At 33.1% G+C, this 19,768-nt stretch overlaps 1 protein-coding gene across 2 annotated transcripts; it reads left to right on the top strand.

The window, feature by feature from the left end:
- The first annotated feature begins 2,679 nt into the window (after nt 1-2,679).
- On the top strand, nt 2,680-10,168 carry LOC114257931 (potassium transporter 2). Of its 2 annotated transcripts, none has more exons than XM_028197749.2 (10): nt 2,680-2,758; nt 4,939-5,042; nt 5,247-5,481; nt 5,564-5,809; nt 5,893-5,946; nt 7,410-7,670; nt 8,030-8,082; nt 8,214-8,331; nt 8,515-8,769; nt 8,866-10,168. In XM_028197749.2, exons 2-10 carry the CDS (start codon nt 5,004-5,006, stop codon nt 9,984-9,986), a joined length of 2,382 nt encoding a protein of 793 aa, XP_028053550.2. In that variant the 5' UTR covers nt 2,680-2,758; nt 4,939-5,003; the 3' UTR covers nt 9,987-10,168. The 2 variants fall into 2 exon arrangements, with proteins under 2 accessions (XP_028053550.2, XP_028053549.2); XM_028197748.2 differs by lacking the exon at nt 2,680-2,758 and adding an exon at nt 4,253-4,763.
- Nucleotides 10,169-19,768: the final 9,600 nt, after the last annotated feature.

Raw genomic sequence — 19,768 nt, 5'->3', positions numbered from 1 at the left:
AATTTAAAAAATTAAAAAAAATTAAAAATTTTATAAAAATTAAAGGCAAAAAATATTAAAATAATGTTAACTATTTTTAACTATTTTTTTGTTCTTTGTAATATTTTTTTAAAAACTCAAAATTTTCCAGTGTGTCTAATTAAATAGAAAGTTAAAAGTTTTAAGTTTTTTTTTTTTTTTTTTTTTAAATACTGAAAAAAAACTTTGAAAAAAGCAATTCCAACTATGAGAACAGATTCTCCCCAATCTACAATCTAAATTGAAGAGTGCTGTTATGGTTTTGGGACCATCCTAAGTCTCATTTTAATGGCTTAAATCGTTTATTATAAGACCTTTGATGCAATGTTTTTAAATCTGGACCGGACCGGTCGGTCAGATTGGTTGGATCGGGCCTTGTTCCGGTCCGGTCAACCCCCTAAACCCGGAGTGGGAGCAAAACTGGTGAAAACCAGTGACCCGGTGGTTGAACCAGCAAAACTGGTGACCCAGACCGGGTCGGGAGGGTTGGCCCCATTTTTTTAACCTTTTTTTTCTTTTCTTTCTTTCTTCCTTATATATATATATATATTTCAAAATTTTGACTAAAAATTCTTATTGCAAGAGTCTCCTCTCATGAGGAAGAGTCTCATTGAAAGCTTGAGAAGATTATGAAAGTCTATTCCTATTTATATAAAAGAAAAATTCAAAGAGAACCTACAAAATTCTATGTATGATTCAATTAAATTATTTGAAACATATTGATTAGAGAGAGAGTTGAAAATTTCATTTCCCTCCAAAATTAAATCTAACTTTCAATCAATTTATTTAGAGGGAATGTTTAAAAAATTTAATTTCTTTAAAATAAGTGACTTTTTTTTTTATCAATTATGACTTTATTAAATATTATTAATAAATACTATGCAACAATTTTTATTTTTATTTAATTATTTATATATATTTTATTTATTTATAATTTATAGTTATATTTTTTAATTATATAATATTAATTATGACATCACGCTTTGACCCGACGGTTGAACCGGTGACTCATCCACCCGGTTTTTTTTTTTCCGGTTCGCTCACCGGTCCGATTTTGAAAACATTGCTTCGATGCATATCATTTCTAAAAAAAAAATTCATCTAATAATTATAACCTGAACAATTTATCACAGGTGAAAGATATACATAAAAAATATATAAAATTAATTATTTAAATTATCAAAACATGATAGAAAATATACCCCACGGACTAAACATTGCCTCCTATTAGATTTGGAGTGGAAGAGGCGTTGCTGGTGTGCCGTCTCAAATTTAGATTTATTATGAGTTTATTTTTATGATCTAAACGGTTCATTTATAAAACTTGTCGAATAATTTAAGTATGTCAAAATTATATTAATCGGATATCAGTAACTATATAATCGAATTACATTTATCATAAAAAAATAAATAATATGTTTTTCTTGCAAAATAGTATAAAAAATATGCAATCTGATTAAATAATTATTAATATTTGATCAATATAGTTTTTAATATATACAAAATATTTTATAAATTTAATAAAATAAACAATTCAAATCATTAAAATAAACCCATCACAAACCTTGAAATGCACAGCAGCAACGCCACACGCATTTGGAGTGGCCCAATCCCCATGCACACACGTATCCGCCGTAACGGTTGCAAAACATTCATTGCCGCTACACTACGAGTGGCCATTGTTGCGTTGCGGTGTTTAGCTTCTGTTTTTTTTAAGATTAAAATTCATAATAAATTAAAATAATTAATAAAATAAAATATTATATTAAATTTATAATTATTTTATTTTTTTCACAAATATCACATTTAATTAAAAAATAATTTAACATCATTCTAAATATAAAAAATTTAATTTATTAAAATAATTAAAAATTAAAATAACATATTAAAATAGCTAAAAAAAAAAAAGTGATATGAACTGTTGGGCACCTTTGTCACCTTTGGTCAGAGATTCGTCATGGTCTGTTTAACTCTTAGTTTAACTCTTATCATTCAAATGTGGGTCCGTTTTGGAAAGAACAAAATAAAACATTTTTACTTTTTTGAAACAGGTAAAAAGTTTATTATTAAGGCTTTATTTGTCGTCTATCTTTTTATTTTTTTTAAATTACATTAATTAATATCTTTTTTTTATTTTTTTATACATCATTTTATAAAAATTAAAAAATATATTTATTTAGAACATTCTAAACCACCCTTTAGAGATTATTTAAAATGATTTAGATAAATTTATTTTTAAATTTTTTATAAATAAAATATGTATAAAATAATATAACTTAGATAAATATATTTATTTAAATAAGTGCATTTATAGTTTAAGTGCACTTATAGTTTATGTTAAATAATGCCTTAGACCCATTTTTTAAAGTAAGATCTATTTTTTAGTTTTTTTTTTATTTTTAAAATATGTAAAAAAATAAAGAAATAATATTATGTAAATAAATTAATAAGTTAATAAATTATTTTTTTTTAATATTCTAAAAAAATTTGTATCTAAATAATAAGAGTATTCTTAATAAAATTTAATATCTTGAGTTCAAATATTTCTTCCGTCTTTGAATAATATTTTTTTATTTTAAAATAAAAAAAATATCACGTGACAGAACGAATAGTGTATAGATATTAATAAATAACTAATAATATTTCTCCAGCTTACACTTATCACACTCAGTCCCTATTCTCTCCCTCACTCTTTTTACTTTGAGCTTCAGAGTCTCTCCAATGGCGGCCCAGAATACAAGTGAGTTGTATATATATGCATGTGTATTCACAGTATATAAATCGATTCTTTTTTTGTAACTGACAAAATTAGTTGCATTAATGGCGGATAAGCCCTCCTCTACATTGCCAGACAATTCAAGTCCCAACCCACTACTAGTACTAAAAGAAATTCTCGTTTCAAGTGTTTTTCTGGATTTTTTTTGTTTGTTCTTAAATCAGTGCTTAACTGGTACCAACTCGATTATTAAGGGAAATGGGGGATCTTCATCTTCAATTAATATGACTGTAAGAAACTTGGTTTTGTGCCTCTGATTTTTCTCAAATCCAAGTCATTCTCTCGAAAATCAAACAGAGAGTGGTACCAATCAAGCAACTGAAAAAAGGACGCAAATGGGGACCCAATTACCCAAATCAGCAAAACAAGAACACTTTAATGGAAGTTAGGGAAGGAGTGGGTATGGTTGGTGGGTTGTGTTCCATTTTTTTTAGGTTAATAGAGGAGCCAGCATGTTCTAATCATGTGGCTCTTCATTGTAGATCTAAATACTTCTCAAGTAAGTCCTTATGATACTTCTCTTTACTTTTATTATTATTATTTTTTTGTTCATTTTCTTTAGGGATTTTGGGTTGGGTTTATTTTCCAGATTTGTGAACTATAAAGGAAGTAGAAAAGTCTACAGATTGATTTACACTTGACCCATCTCTATATAATTTACAGGGAGCACAAATAGCACTATGCTTATTCCATTGGTTTTCAATCTTTTTAACTTATATTTTTCTCTGGTTGGTGGGATTTTGGGGAACCCAGTCATCTTTTTTTCATTTTTATGTTTGGGTTGAGTGATTTGGAGAGAAAAGAAAAGAAATTGAGTGATATGTATCTCTTATTTGTTTGGATAAAATAAGTAGAGAGAAATGGGAAGAAATGGAGAGAAATTCATTTCTCTTATAAGCTTCATTTTCGATATTCCCAAAAGTGGAGAGATTGGGAGAGAAAAGAAATCACTATTTTCATAATATCAATTTTGTCCCCATAAAAATAAAAGAAATAAAATGATTGAAAATATAGAAAGGTTATTTTGGTAATATAATATAAAATAATTTTTTTTCTTTTCCCTTAATGAAACCTAACCAAACAAGGATAAGAGAAATCACAATCATTTTTTTTCTTTTATTTCTTCCTTATCCGAACAAAAATGAGAGAAATCACAATCATTTCTTTTCTTTTCTTTTATTACTTAAAGTAATCATTTATTTTCTTTTCTCTCCTAGATTCCCAAACATAGTGTTAATGTATGTAACAATATGTATTTGGAAAATGTTTGGTAACTCAAATTTTTGTGGCTCAAATGGCTCAAATCTGTCAAAACGACGTCGTTTTACACTCATTTACAATCAAAACGACGTCGTTTTGAGTGATTTGAGCCACAAAATTTTGAGCTACCTAGCATTGTTGTATATATTTTATTAGTCTAGATAACAATATGTATAGGGAAATAGCCTTTATTTCCGAGGGCTCATCTTGTTGGGATTGATTTGATAACTCAACTGTCATTGGGTCATGTGATTGTGGTGCTCATTCTCAATCACAATCTTTACTTTCACTTTTTAAACATTCTCTCCCTCATTTTTTTTCCCCTTTGTTTTTCCTGTGAAAATTTCACTTTGCTTATAGTGAACTGTTATATATAAATATTCTCTGTAGTTTTTTGGCCCATGATTTTTATGTTTGTTGGGTTAATTGTGCTCAAGAGTTGCACATTTCGTCTTGGTCTCTTTCGCTTAATTTGGGGACAACAGTGAGCTGTCTATTCCTTTCCTTTCTCATCAAAGAGCTAAAGAACAAGAATCAAAAATAGAAGGTTTAGAGAAAAAATAAAATTAGTACCCTTGAATTATAAGGGATCTGCTGCATCTGAATAATTCTGGGTCTGTGGCATTCACTTTTCATTTTTGATATGTATTGCTTTCTTGAATTTTCTCACAAATGTCAGCCTGCTAAAAGGTTGCTGAGAATGATGAAGGTATGTATGTCATGTGGTTTCTTTATTGAATTTGAGAGTGTGTTGCTTTTATCTCCTCTAGACAGGATAAAGTAGAGATATGAGTCTGTCTCTTTGGCTGCTCCTTCGAAATGTGCCTTAAATTTCTGTGTATAAATTTTGATTCTATACACCTTCAATTTTTTTGTTGTTTTAGTGAGGATCTGCATCTATCTGTCTCCACCAACAAAAATTCAGTTTGAAGATTGACAACTAAGGAGTATGGATGTTGATTGCGGAAAGTGTTGGGGTACATCAAAGGTTTTTCCACAACTTTTGTTTCATGTACAGTGATTTGTGTTTTCAAATAATTATGATCCCTAAACCTTGAGAAGTTTCTTTCTATATGGTTTGACAATAAGTTGTATAATATGCGTGAATGGTGTTACATTTACATCTTTGGATTTCTACTATGCTTTCTTAACTGATCAGGTCTGAGAAATTGATTGCTGAATTGTGTTTCAGAAGGATTCTTGGAAGAAAATTCTGCTCTTAGCTTATCAAAGTCTTGGTGTAGTCTATGGGGACCTGAGCATTTCCCCTCTTTATGTTTACAAGAACACATTTGCCGAAGACATTCATCACTCGGAGACAAACGAAGAGATTTTTGGTGTTCTTTCGTTTGTTTTCTGGACTCTAACTCTAGTTCCATTGTTCAAATATGTCTTTGTGGTTCTTCGAGCTGATGACAATGGGGAGGGTGAGCAGTGGAATAATCTGAGAATTACCCAAATAAAATAATTTTGTCTTTAAACTGAATTCTCTTGTGCATAATTTTTCAGGTGGTACTTTTGCCCTCTATTCCCTAATCTGCAGGCATGCTAAAGTAGGTCTTTTGCCTAACCGACAAGTTGCAGATGAAGCACTCTCCACGTATAAACTGGAGCACCATCCTGACAAGAAGAGCAGCTCGATAGTGAAATTGTTTCTTGAGAAACACAAATCTTTGCACACTGCTTTGCTAATCCTGGTTCTTCTTGGCACATGTATGGTCATTGGAGATGGACTGCTCACTCCAGCCATGTCAGGTACTTCTCTTTCCTGGTAGACAATTTCTAACTTGTTTGTTATCATTTCTTCCTAATTTTCGGACTACCTGTTTGTTTTGCAGTTTTCACTGCTGTTTCTGGCCTCGAGTTATCCATGTCTAAGGAACATCGAGAATGTAAGTTTCAAGCATGCAATGAAATTATTAGTTAATATTTAATCCTGTGTTCTTGTCTGTAGAGAAGAAGATTTCAGGTAGTTAAGATGACAATCTTGTTAACTGCCTAATTTTTTTCAAGTTGGCTTTCAAAGGCGAGATTATGCTACTTGTGCATTTTTCTCTTATGATTAATTTCATTATAGAAATCTGTAGAAGCATCAAAGATTTACGAAACATTTTTTTTAAATTCGTAATTGTTGTTTCTGTGTTTTATTTTGGCAGCCTCCTGCTGTTCAGTCAGGGGTGGGGAATGCTAATTTTTTTTTTTTTTTCTGAAAATACTCAGATTTTGCTTTAGTTGAACTGTAGGTCCATTGTTTTTGAGTAAACTGGTGTCTCCAAAATTTGACAAAAGTATATGGTACTATAGAGGAGTCAAGATGCTGCGTGCTTTCAACGTTTGGATGTGATTTTGGATAATAGGATTCACTTGGTTATCCCGACCCACTTAGTGAACAAAAACTAATTGACCTACGAAAATGAAAAGAGAAAAAAGAAAAACAAAACAAAACAAAAACTAATTGGCCCACACTGCAGGGACCATTGAAATTGTCCAAGTTGTGGTCTGCAATGGCCACGCCTCACTTTTGATTTTGGGGGGCTATGGGAATACTGTTTCCTGATACATGCATCTTTACACACAGAGTAGCAAAAGGTATATAATTATGCAGCTGGGGGTCAAACATAACATTAAAGATAAATTGAGTTGATTATTGCAATTTGACCATCTCGGAATTACTTATTTTGAGCAACTCCAACAGGGACTTACTACTTAACTTGAATAATTCCTGTGGATTTGACCAAAGATAGTTGCACAAATTTATGAACTATAACCACAAATAGAATTACTATTAATAAACAATATTTGTTTCCCTTGGAGAGAACTCCCATGGAAAAATTTTAATTTCCTTCTTTTATCAAGAAATTTCCCCCTTTGTTTACTGCATAATCTTGACTGAAAAACGATTGAAACCCCTAAAAAGCCTTCCCTAATTTTACAGACAATGACATGGCAGGAGGTTACATGTCCTTTTGATTTGTCACAAATTCAACCATGTAAGGCCCAACTCCCTTGCCATGTCATTGTGGGTGCATTTAGGGATTTAAATTGTGAGTCTTTAGCATTCCTTATTAGGAATTAAAGGAAAATATATTACTTGAGGAATATGAGTTCAACGTAAGATCACCCAAGTAATGTTTTTCCTTTAGCAATTATATTTAAAAATTTTTAGATTAGATTTTACATGAGCATGCAAGATTTTGTATGTGTGTTTAGAGAACATTAGGCTTGGAAGCTTTTAAATTTCATATTTTTTTCTTGTTAGGGACACTTGTAAATAAATGCAGAGATTTTCTGTTTGTCCCAGGTTTCACTTTACCCTTTATGCCCCTTACATCTATATCTATGCCTCCATTTGCAGATGCGGTGATTCCGATTACTTGCATCATATTAGTCTGTCTATTTGCATTACAACACTATGGCACACATCGGGTTGGCATCGTTTTTGCACCAGTGGTGTTGACTTGGCTGATATGCATTAGTGCCCTTGGCTTGTACAATATATTTCACTGGAACCCACATGTTTATAAAGCTCTCTCCCCATATTACATGTTCAAGTTCTTGAAGAAGACAAGAAAAGGTGGATGGATGTCACTGGGTGGAATTTTATTGTGCATAACAGGTAAGATTTAAAAACAATTGTACAAGGAAATTCTATGCTTTCTTTCTAGTCCTTGAAGTGTATTCGTTCTTTCTGAGCACTGTTGCCACTTAGATGAAGCAAAAACACACCAATGTAAATTTCATAGGTGTTGTGCTCTGTCATCGGACTGGTCTTCATAAGGAACTAATTTGGATTGACACTCAAAATACTCATCTAATGTAAATTTCAGATCCCAAGAATATAAAATCTATGTGACATGTTCTCCAGGCACAAAACATGAACATTTTCAGATGTTTTATGTTTCATACATTCAATACTAAAAACAAAATATCTCAACAATAAATAAATGATAGCACTTTTTATGATTGTAATTGAAGGTTCAGAGGCAATGTTTGCCGATCTTGGCCACTTCTCATATACTGCAATTCAGGTACATTTGTCCAGAATCTTTAATTTCTTGGGATTGGATGTTTTGTGCTCACACAATCTTTTCTATCCATTGAAAGTTGAAACATATCTCTTGCTTACAAAATTTATTTTTTACTCTTTGTCCAATTGCAGATTGCTTTCACCTTTCTGGTTTATCCAGCACTTATTTTGGCGTATATGGGTCAAGCTGCCTACTTGTCAAAGCATCACCATTCCATTAACCAGATCAATTTTTATGTCTCAGTCCCAGGTATAAAGATGTCACTGTTATACTAGTTTAAGATTGCCTTCAAATTGTGATGTGCTTTGGGCTCTCCACATATGTCGAATGGCTCAAAGACATTTATATGTACAATCAATGGTTGCATAGATCAGTACGTTGTTGCCTCCCATTGAAGTAACCATAATGGTAGCCTATTCTTTTCACTGACAGAAAGTTTGAGGTGGCCAGTGCTTGTAGTAGCAATCCTTGCTTCCGTAGTGGGAAGCCAGGCGATCATAAGTGGAACGTTCTCCATCATCAACCAGAGCCAATCACTTGGTTGTTTTCCGAGAGTCAAGGTTGTTCACACCTCTGATAAGATACACGGCCAAATCTACATCCCTGAGATCAACTGGACGCTCATGATCCTCTGCATTGCTGTTACCATTGGATTCAGAGATACAAAGCATATGGGCAATGCATCAGGTAAATTATGCTTTAAATTTGTCCACAGTTGGATCATTTTCTTACATGAACTTCATATTGATGCTAGTATTACAATCTTAATATTGTCTGTTGCAGGGCTAGCAGTTATGGCGGTGATGATCGTGACCACATGCCTCACTTCCTTAGTCATTATCCTTTGTTGGCACAAACCCCCTATAGTAGCTCTTTGCTTCCTACTCTTTTTTGGCTCTATTGAATTACTGTATTTCTCAGCTTCGGTCATTAAGTTCCTTGAGGGTGCTTGGCTCCCCATCCTCCTAGCACTCTTCCTCGTGACTGTCATGTTTGTTTGGCATTACACGACCATCAAGAAATATGAGTATGACCTTCACAACAAAGTCTCATTGGAATGGTTACTAGCCTTGGGTCCAAGCTTGGGCATTGTTCGAGTCCCCGGGGTTGGCATAGTGTTCACTGATCTCACCTCTGGCATCCCTGCAAACTTCTCGCGCTTCGTCACCAACCTACCTGCCTTCCACCGTGTCCTCGTCTTTGTATGTATAAAATCAGTTCCTGTTCCTCATGTGCCTCCAGCTGAGCGGTATCTTGTGGGCCGTGTGGGACCTGCATCGCATCGGTCCTACAGGTGCATTGTCCGTTATGGGTACCGTGACGTTCACCAGGATGTCGATTCTTTTGAAACCGAACTTGTTGCCAGGTTGGCTGATTTTATCCGCTACGATTGGTGTCGGAGGCATGAAAGTCTTAGTCCAGAGAATGGAGAAAATGGGTCGCAATCCAGTGGATCATCAAGTGAGTGCAGATTGGCAGTGATTGGAACAGTGTCACTCTCTGGCATGCCAGCTTTTGAGATAGAGGAAAGCGTGCAGCCAGAAAGTCTATCTGTTGGCTTCCCAACCGTGGCTAGCATGACAGATGTCATTGAAATGGAGCCCCTTGGTGTTGTGGAAAGAAGAGTGAGGTTTGCAATCGACAACAATTCTGAATATGCACGATCTGAACTGAATACACAATTGCAAGAAGAGCTGCAAGACTTGTTAGAAGCCCAACAATCTGGGACCGCATTCATTCTGGGGCATTCACATGTCAAGGCGAAACAAGGATCGTCGATCATGAAGCGATTGGCCATCAATTTTGGGTATAATTTCCTGAGGAGGAATTGTCGGGGCCCAGATGTAGCGCTTAAGGTGCCTCCGGTGTCTCTCCTTGAGGTTGGCATGGTGTATGTTGTGTAGGCTACAATTTGTAACTACGAAAGGTCATTTTGCAAGTTAACCGGATTGATGTTATGCTGTAGAGAAAGCATGCTGTTTTAGTTGAAATCTTATGGTTTTGTCATCACATGGATAAGAAAATGAGGAGTAAAATGCCATTTTGTGGTAAATATATATATATATATATATAACAATTTGTAGAACTGTTTGCTTCTATGATTCATATTTTAGATGGTTTTTCAAAGAGGAAAAATCACGATTTTGGTCTATAAATTTTTCCTTTTTTCTATGTTGTTCCCTTCTGGTGCTCCAAAAGATACAACATTGGAAAATGTTAGGTCAAAATTTAAAACTGATACAAAAACTTTTCTTTTTACTCTGATGATTTCTCGGTCATCACAAAGATTACTTTCTCTTCCATCTTTTAATTAAAATCTATCCAAAAATTAACAAATTTTTATAAAGAAAAGATGTAACTCTTTATGGCCATCCCATTTTATAACAAAAACCTATAATTTTGGTTTATAATATAAAAATGTCATTACCAGATCAGTTTGAGTAAGATATATATATATATATATATATATTTTTATATTTATTTTAAAGTGATGTTTATATATATTTAAAGAAAAAAGAAAAGAAAAGAAATAAAGAAAGTGAGACTATTTTGACAACTAAAAGAAATGGGCATTTATTCATAAATTCTTCACTTATGTTTCACGTAATTCAAATTATTTTCTTATATTACAATAAATCCTATGACATAGTTATCAAAATATCCCGAATAATAATAGAGTGAAGCGCATTAATGTTCACATTGATAATATGTATATTCCATGATATAAACATTTACATTGTCGATATAAACATTCACAATGTTAACGTGAATTTTCACATTATCAAATTTATTTAATGTGAATGTTTACATTATCAAGTTGTTATGATTTAAAAAAATATTTATAAGGGTAAAATCTAATAATTAGAATTTAGTGGATCAAATATCCAAAATAATAAGACTCATTTGAATATAATAATATCTTATAGACTAATTGGGGTACAAATACTTAAAAAAAGAGAATTTTCTAATAAATTTTTCTTAAAAAAAACAATTTCCTTTTACTAACATCCTCTCCACTATTTTGAAGTTAGTGGCTACTACCTCCCATCTGAAATTGAATTGGAGTGTATTATTGGGCTCTGTAGACCCATCACAGAGTCTACATCAATAATTTAAATCGTTCAATATTTATGACTCATCGAGTACTTCATTCTTATAAGAAATCACATTGATTAGATATCGATAACTATTTGATTAGATCAAATTTGTGTCAATGGTAATTATGATTTTAAAAATAAATTATTAACACAAATATGATTTGATCAAGTGGCTATTGATATCCGATCAATGTGATTTTTTACAGGGATGAAATACTCAACGAGCCCTACACATTGAACTATTCAAATTATCGATATGAGTTCCGTGATGAAGCCACAAGGCCCAACGAGGCACTTCAATCAGAAAATCCAACTGAAGACAAGCTGATCACCTAAATTGAAAGGTTTGTTTAATTGGCAACGTAGTAACAAATTCGAAATTAGAGACTTATTCAATTGTTAAAATCATTCATTAAATTCAATGGTGAATATGGTATTAGTCCTAAACAAACTTTTACGAGAAAATTTATTTAAAAAGTAATTAGTTTGTTTGGTTCTGATTTTCAGAAAATAGTTTTTAGAAAATTCTACTTTATTAATTTTCGTATTTTAATGTTTTCAATGAATTTTTTTAATATTTTGGGCATTTTTTATTAAAAAAAAATTAGACACGCTTAACATAAATGCACTTAAAAAGTATAATATTTATGAAATTTTTTTAAAAAATACACTAAATACCAAAAAATACAACAAAAATAAAAATAAAAATTCAGTACATTTTTTTTATTTTTTTGTATTTATTAATTTTTTAAAATATTTTTTTACAAATATTTTACTATTTAGATATATCTAAGTAAGGTGTATCTAAAAAAGTTTTTAAAAAAAATCTTAAAATTTAAAAAATATTCACTAAAAACAAAAAAACAAGAAAAACAAAAAACACAATTTTTAAAAAAACTAAATTCAGAAAACTGAAACCAAACACATTGAATGTCTCCCAAAAAAACACTTTAAAACACGAGTTCACATTCTGTAACAAACTTGACTAATTTAGAACACAAAAATGCAAGAATTGTTTATAGCATTTAAAGATTAGCAAAAAAATTGAGAATTATATGAATATAAAAGATAGATTTGAAATGTGTTCATGTGATAAAAGTATCTACATTCAATAAATTTTTAACAAAATGTAAAGGGATAGAAATTAAGAGAGAAATTAAGTATGGATTTAAGTGTTGAGGTTGCCTCTACTAGGTGAGTAAGAATGATTAAAAGAGTATAGGCTAAAACCCAAGGGAAGTAGGTCAATAGTGGCCTGGAATAGGTCCAACCCGTCAAAGGTCCGAACAAGCTCCATGAAAAAAAATATTTCCGTTAAGTTGCGGGGACAACACTTGTGACGACTGGGTGCGTAACCCGTCTTACCTTCCTTGTGCATGTCGGGATTCATTGTGTTAGAGTATCGGGGTCTAACTTGAAGTCTTATCAACTGTTGGGTTCATTGCTTTTGAAAATCTCTTTCTCAAATTTTCGTCCCTACTTATTTCAATTCCGAGTTTCGCTTGTTTCGGGAGGCTTGAGGTTGAATCCAAGAGTTTTTCATTTTAGTTGAAAATTTTCCTGGGTTGAGGGTAGAGCCGTACGTGCGGGGACCTTGGGCGCACTTGCGGAAAAGGGGGCGCACGTGCGGGAGGTGAGGTGAGGTCGCACGTGCGGGAAGCAGGGGAGACCCAAGGGTGCACACTGCATTATATGCAGGTGCAGGCGGAGATGCGGTTTAGGATCATCGTGCGTGCGGGGTTAGTGCCGCACGTGCGGGAGGCACGCTCAGCTGAGTCTGAAAAATCCAGCTTTTCTCTCTTCTTGGGCTGTGTGTATATCACTTTGTATGCCTTTCTCTCTCTCTCTAAAAATCATTTTCTCATCATTCTCTCCACATTTCCTATACCAAACAAGATCAAAACCTTGATTTCCTTAAATCCTTTGGAGTTTTGACCCAACATCCTTCACAAATCTTGGAGAGCTAACCAAGGGTTTCATCTTGTGCGGTGGAGATTGGATTTCAACACCACTAAATTTAGGACTTTCATCTCTTTTCTTTCAACAAGATTGAGGTAGGAATTTTTTTTGAGTTATATATATATATTTTTTGCAAGATCTAGATAATTTTTGAAATCCCCTTTGATAGCTTGAAATTTTGTTATTGGCTCAAGAAGATGAGTGATTTGAAAGTGGGTTATCTCTTTTCCTTTTTAAATAATCACATGAGAGTTTATTTTAAAATTTTATTGATAAAAGAAAGATGTTTTTTGTGTGGTTCTTTCAAATGTTTTGGAGATGTAACGTTGTGGTGAGAAAACCTAGAAAATTTGGGGGTTTTTAAAAGACGTTGAGAATTCATGGATGAAATGGCTATATTTTCTTTGGGTGCCAAAATGAATGAATTTTTTTTTGAAAATTCTTCTTTATGTTTATATAAATGTTGAGTTTTATGAAATATTAGAATTGTGATTTTGGAAATTGATGTTCAAAATATTGATATAGTCTTGGATTGACTAAATAGTTGAGAATACTCAAAATGTGGGAAATGTGCTATCCTTTGGTTGAATTGGAATAAAAGTATATATATATATATATATATATTCATCTTGTGAAATTGCATTGAGAAGAGGATTGGGAATTTTGATCACAATGGTAATATTTGTGTGGAATGATGGAAAATAGAAGGAATGTTTCATTGTATTATTAATTGACACATTTTTATATTGATTCATTTGATTATGTTAAGCTTTGAATTTAAACTTCGAAACTTTTGCATTGAGAAATAAATGTTGTGAAACAAGTTTTCATGGAATGGTTTTGGGGTAAATACGTTTGTAAGTCCGAATAGGAGGTGTAGATAAAATTGATTAAGTTGGCCTAAGTGCTCGGGGTGAAAGACCGAAAACACGCACGGAAGAGATGCCACTTCTTTTCCGGTTAGCAACCTGTAAAGTGGGGTTTTGGTAGTGCTAGTTATACCTACTTGCAGACACCAACCTAAGGATTACCTGAGTCGTATTTACTGTCTCTTTGAATTAAATTGTAAATTTCGAGTTGTTGAGATTTCAAGTTATCATTGAGCATGATGATTTTTCAAAAGATGTAAAAAAATGTGATTTTTCCTTTAAAATCATAGTATGGCATGTGCATATCATATTGCGAAACTTGTACAAAATGTATATACTTTGTTAAGAAATTTCTACTGGACTTTATGCTCACCCCTATAGGATTTTGGTATAGGAAATAATGTGGTAATTCTGCCGAATTAGGGCATCGACATATTTGTTGAAGGCATATGGCTCCTCTTTTGTTGTGATGTATTTTTGCTAGCCAAGGGCTATAGTTGTATGGGTCTGAGAGACCATTTTTGTGTAATCAGGCTTAAGTCTTGGAATTTGTAAGCCTTGATGGCATTTATTTATTTATTTTTTGATCTAATGTACTACATGCTATAGATTCATGTATTTGATATCATTTAATGTATAATTCGCATGTGGAACAATTTTGTACAAACCTCAATGATCAATGATGTAAATGTTGATGAATTACATCTTTTCTTACAATGAACGTTGGTTAGGGTACTTGTATGATTATAAATTTTTGGAGCGTTACAACACTTGCAGCGATCAAGTTATTGAGACACTTTGTCTCAATGCCGCTATTCGTACTGTCACGGCCCAAACCCGGTACCCATAGGCTCGGCGTTGTAGTAAGATAAAAATAAAATAATTTGGATAATTCTGTAGTCGCAGCACAAGCAGATAAATTAAATAAATTAAAATAAAATAATTGGGTACCAACTGTTTATTTAAAAGGAAATAAACATAATCATTTGAGCTTCATTATATTACAAAAGTCTGATAATAAAAAGATAGAAATAAAAAATAATTTTAAAAAAAAACAACACGGCGATTCATTTTCCATCTTGATCCCGCTAAATCTCGTCACCTGAAAGGGGTAACAGCTATAAGCACATAGCAGAGTGAGAAATATTATATTGTGAGTGTAGGGGCACAAAATAGCCATGGATAGTTATTTAAGCTAAAACGTTAGCATAATTTGAGTTGAATACACAAATTAATTAAGTGGCAGAAATTGAAATAAATAACTATAACCACGGTACAGAACAGAATGGAACAGGGGTCACTAGAGGACAATCAGAACAGGGGTCAATGGATTCATGACAAACAGGGGACCACAAAGTGGTTAAACAGGGGCCTATGATTATTTAAGTCCCCCAAGGCATGAGACTCCTGTAGTGGTACTTACAGAAAATAATTGTTTGCAAGATCATTGTCAAATAATCTCTAAAATTTAAACAAACATATCATAGGTTTTAATTTAAGCAAACAGAGTTCAGAAAATAAATCACGTAATTGAAACATTAACCTCACCATAAAATATAAATTATATAAAATAAATTATGATAACTCAAAACATTCGTAAAATATATTTTGATAACTTAAGACATGTAAAAAACATATTATAATAACTCAAGATATAATAAAACTCACTTTCAATATAAATTTATCCCTATTTCCCGTGCTCCAAAGCCTCACTGCTATGCTCTCCTTACACTCGTCTAATTCTACTTTGATTCTACTTTGTTTGTATCTGCTCATCCCTTATCCTCACTATTTATACATGCAAATGTGTAAGGCCCAAGCAAATTATCACCCACGTGGACAATTTCTCCCATTACCACCCGTTCCTTCATCTCTCTAAATTTAACACCTAATTGACACTTGTCTCACCCCTTAGTTTTTTTTTTTTTTTCATCTCCATGCTTTCACCAAGGGCAATGGCAGCCACGTTGCTTTCTATTTTCCTGCCACTGCCACGTTATCAGTTTGTTGGTATTTGAGGGGTGAAGCCACCTGTCTTATTTCATGCGAGCGGATCCTCTAGAGTGAATTCTCTAGAGTGATCCTCTAAAGTGGGATCGGACGGCTGAGGATTTTTCAAAAAAAAAAAAACAGATGATGGCTCTCGCCCATCTCTCTACTCTCTCCCTTTCTCTTCCCTCACTCTTCTCTCTCCTCATCATCTTCCAAAAACTCTCTCCAATTCTCTGCAATCCACACAAACTCATACATTTCACATCACAAAAATGGAAACAATTCATGGATTCAGACTCTAATTTCTCTCTCTTCTCATCATCTCAACATCAACAAATCTCTCACAAGCATTCGCAAATTCATGGGTTGGTTCAAAGTACCAAATCGAATGCACAATGTGTTCCGCCTGCGACAACCCATGCAACACTCCACTCCTCCCCCCTCCGCCGCCGCCATCCCCTCCTCCCCCGCGGTCTCCATCTCCTCCGCCGCCGCCGCACTCATCTCCCTCCTCCATTTGTCCCCCGCCGCCGTCCCCTCCCAGCTCCGGCACCTTCTACTACCCTCCGCCGCCTCCCTCTCAGACCACCACCTACTCCTACCCTCCACTGCAGCCATCTGGCGGTGGCGGTGGTATGGGCGGCTTGTACCCGCCACCGCCGTACCGGAACTTCCCGACGCCGCCGCCGCCACTAGCCGAGGTCTTGATACATGGATTGATTTTCAGAGATTGATTTTTAGAGATGGATTTGTGAGATTTGTTGATTTTGAATGGTTTTCTTGATCAAGAAAATGGAAAAGAAAAGGTAGAGAGAGAAGAGGAGAGGAGAGGAGACCATGGATTGATTTTTTTTTTTTAAAGAACCTCACCAAAACGACGTCGTTTTGGTGAGGTTCAATGTCAGCCGTTAGATTTTTCACTCTAGGAGATGACTGTAGGGTTTTCACCCTAGAGGATCCGGACGCCTTATTTCATGAGTCATCAAAATTAGTTTGGCTTTATAAAATTCTTATGAGTTATCATTTATTTGGTGATGCATAATAATCCTTAAAATTACGTATAATTATAAATTAGGTTCACGTCTAAAAGCTTCACTATCAAATTATAAAACATCACTTGCCACTTACTAAAACATTTAACGTGTCACAATTTGTTTCCTTAACAATTTAATCGATAAATTCCCAATTTCCTAAATTATGTATTTATTTATTTATATTTTTATTTATTGATTGATTGATTTATTTATTTATTATTATTTTTTTCTTGAGTTCTATTTATTGCGAATTTTAAATTTAACAAAAGAAAATTCGAGTGTCACACGTACTATTGTCGGCGTCGCCGTCTCTAGTAATGTTGGCACCGCCACTTGAACTTGTCGCGAGAAATAGCTACCACAATAACCGCAACTAACTTGTAAAGGGAAAACTCTACCAGGGGAGATAGCAGCCGTTGAAAGAGGCTTCCCTTCCACAAGTAGAATATTTAGCGCTAATAGCAAACCTCAAAGCATTTTTAGCCTAGGGCTGGTAATAGGCCCCAAAGTCATTATTAGCTCGGCGCTGATAGCAAGGCCCGTAGCTTACTTGCTAGAGTTGATAGTAGGCCTGGAGGTACTAGTATACTATGGCGACCCTGCAAAGATGAGAGTAGGGTAACTCAAACGCAAGAGACTCCCTTCCCATTTGCCCAGGGCATAGACCTGCCTGGTTGCACAGGCAGGACTAAGAAAGCCTTTTTGGGCTTGGTACAAGGCACACCCTTAGCTGTGGCCTTCACCTTAGAAAGTAGGGAAGTTTATGGTTATGTGGCTAATGATGGAGAAGTCATTGAGGTAAACATGAACATTGCTGATAGCAAGCTATGAATTCTTGAGAATGAATGTCTTGGCCAAATTAAACTGAGAAGGCAAGTGCAGCAGCAAATATTACAGTCACAAATGCACTTGATGAGGTTCAAAAAGGAAGTTGCTGAGGTATGTGCCAAACAAATAGTACAATGCACATGCTAAGGCACCTGTGCCAAACAGATAGTACATAATATATGTAGAGGGACACGTAGCAACTTCAACCTGGTGGTCTAAGACATAATATTCTATATGATCCTTAGGGACACGTATCCTTACCTTATTTGCCCACTTGGTATTCTTTAGTATCAAGAAAAAACCTATAAATATGACCTATTTCCCAAGGCCAAATAAAGAACTTCTTTCGACTTCGGGGATATGCTGCCTATTTGTGCATTACCATTTTTTTCTTTTTGAGCCATTTGCTCCATCCTCACTTAACTGCTCATCCTCCAACTTTCCTAGGTTTGTTGACTCATTAACATAGTTTTACCTATCTAATTATTCTCATAATCACTGTTCATTTCGAACCCTTTACATATGAATATAAAAGACAGATTTGAAATGTGTTCATGTGATGAAAGTATTTGTATACATTCAATAAATTTTTAACAAAATGTACGATTTCTTATGAAATTCTCACAGAGAAATTAAAGGGTAATACACTTAGGTTTCGTTTGGTAACATCACATTTTAGCTTAAAAGTCAAAAAGCTGCTAAAAAAATCAAAAAATCAACTACCTATACAAAAAGTCAAATATTTTATTTTTTCTCAATTTTTTGCACATATTTTCCTAAAAACCAAAAAGTCATCCCAAATATACTAGTTTTTTTTACATCATACTTCAGCCAAAAAACTAAAAAGTTACTAAAAAATCTTGTTCCCAAACGAGGCCTTAGTACCTCCACACTTTCATCAAATTTCATTTTAGTCCTTTCACTTTCAGTTGAAACAGTCAATTTCTTACGCTTTAAATAAAGTTGCAATTTCACTGTTTCGTCCATCTTACTAATAATAAGGTTAACAAAAATTAAAAATAGAGAGAATAAAGTGAGATTTTTGTAAAAATGTAAGGGTACTAATGAGATGAGAAAATCACAGATGCTTCAGATAACAAATTGTGTCACCCTTTTTAACGACAAATGAATAGATTGGTAATATTACAACTTGTTAGTAAAATCTTCGTTAGGCTTAAATTGACAAATCTTAACACAAATTTCATCAAACAATGCAATGATCACGTAATTGTGTTGAGATTTTATGTGTTGAAAGTTTCAAGAACTTCATTAAAGTAAAAATAATGACAATACAAACATAAACTAAAAAAAGAGAAAGAGAGAAGAAAATGATGAAATAAAATGATTGAATAAATAATCAAATTACAAGTATATTACTTTTAAAACTACTCTTATTTAGGTTAGAACTATTCCTAGGATAAAAATAAATAGAAATCATGTATTTGATTTGTTGAAGATCTTAGAGTATCAATATGAATCTAGTTAAAATTTTGTTATATGTTAACTTAGAAGTTATTTTTTCTATTTTGGTTCTACATTTTTTTAAATACATTATTCAATAAACTTTCTATTATTTCTCTATACTCTTTAAATATTATTTTATTCATTTTAATTTCGAATCATTATTTATAAACTCAACACAATTTCAAAATATAAAAAATAATACTTTTTTAATGTTTGACTAGGATAAACTACTAGTTATATTTTTTGAGTTAAAATCATCAAAACTAAAATGATTAACTTGATAACTAATTTGGTAGATTTAAAATTTAGTGATTTATTTACTATTTTAGCTAAAAAAATAAAAATAACTATTTTGATATTGATACTATTACAATAAAGCTATGAATGACAATTTATAAAAAAAATGTAAGAAAAAATTACTGCAAACCACCTCCTAAAAAAT

Source organism: Camellia sinensis, chromosome 1 (assembly GCF_055761805.1).
Source record: "Camellia sinensis isolate YWXY chromosome 1, ASM5576180v1, whole genome shotgun sequence".
Classification (NCBI taxonomy): domain Eukaryota; kingdom Viridiplantae; phylum Streptophyta; class Magnoliopsida; order Ericales; family Theaceae; genus Camellia; species Camellia sinensis.
Note: the sequence above shows the minus strand (reverse complement) of the source record. Positions and strands in the feature narration are given on the sequence as shown.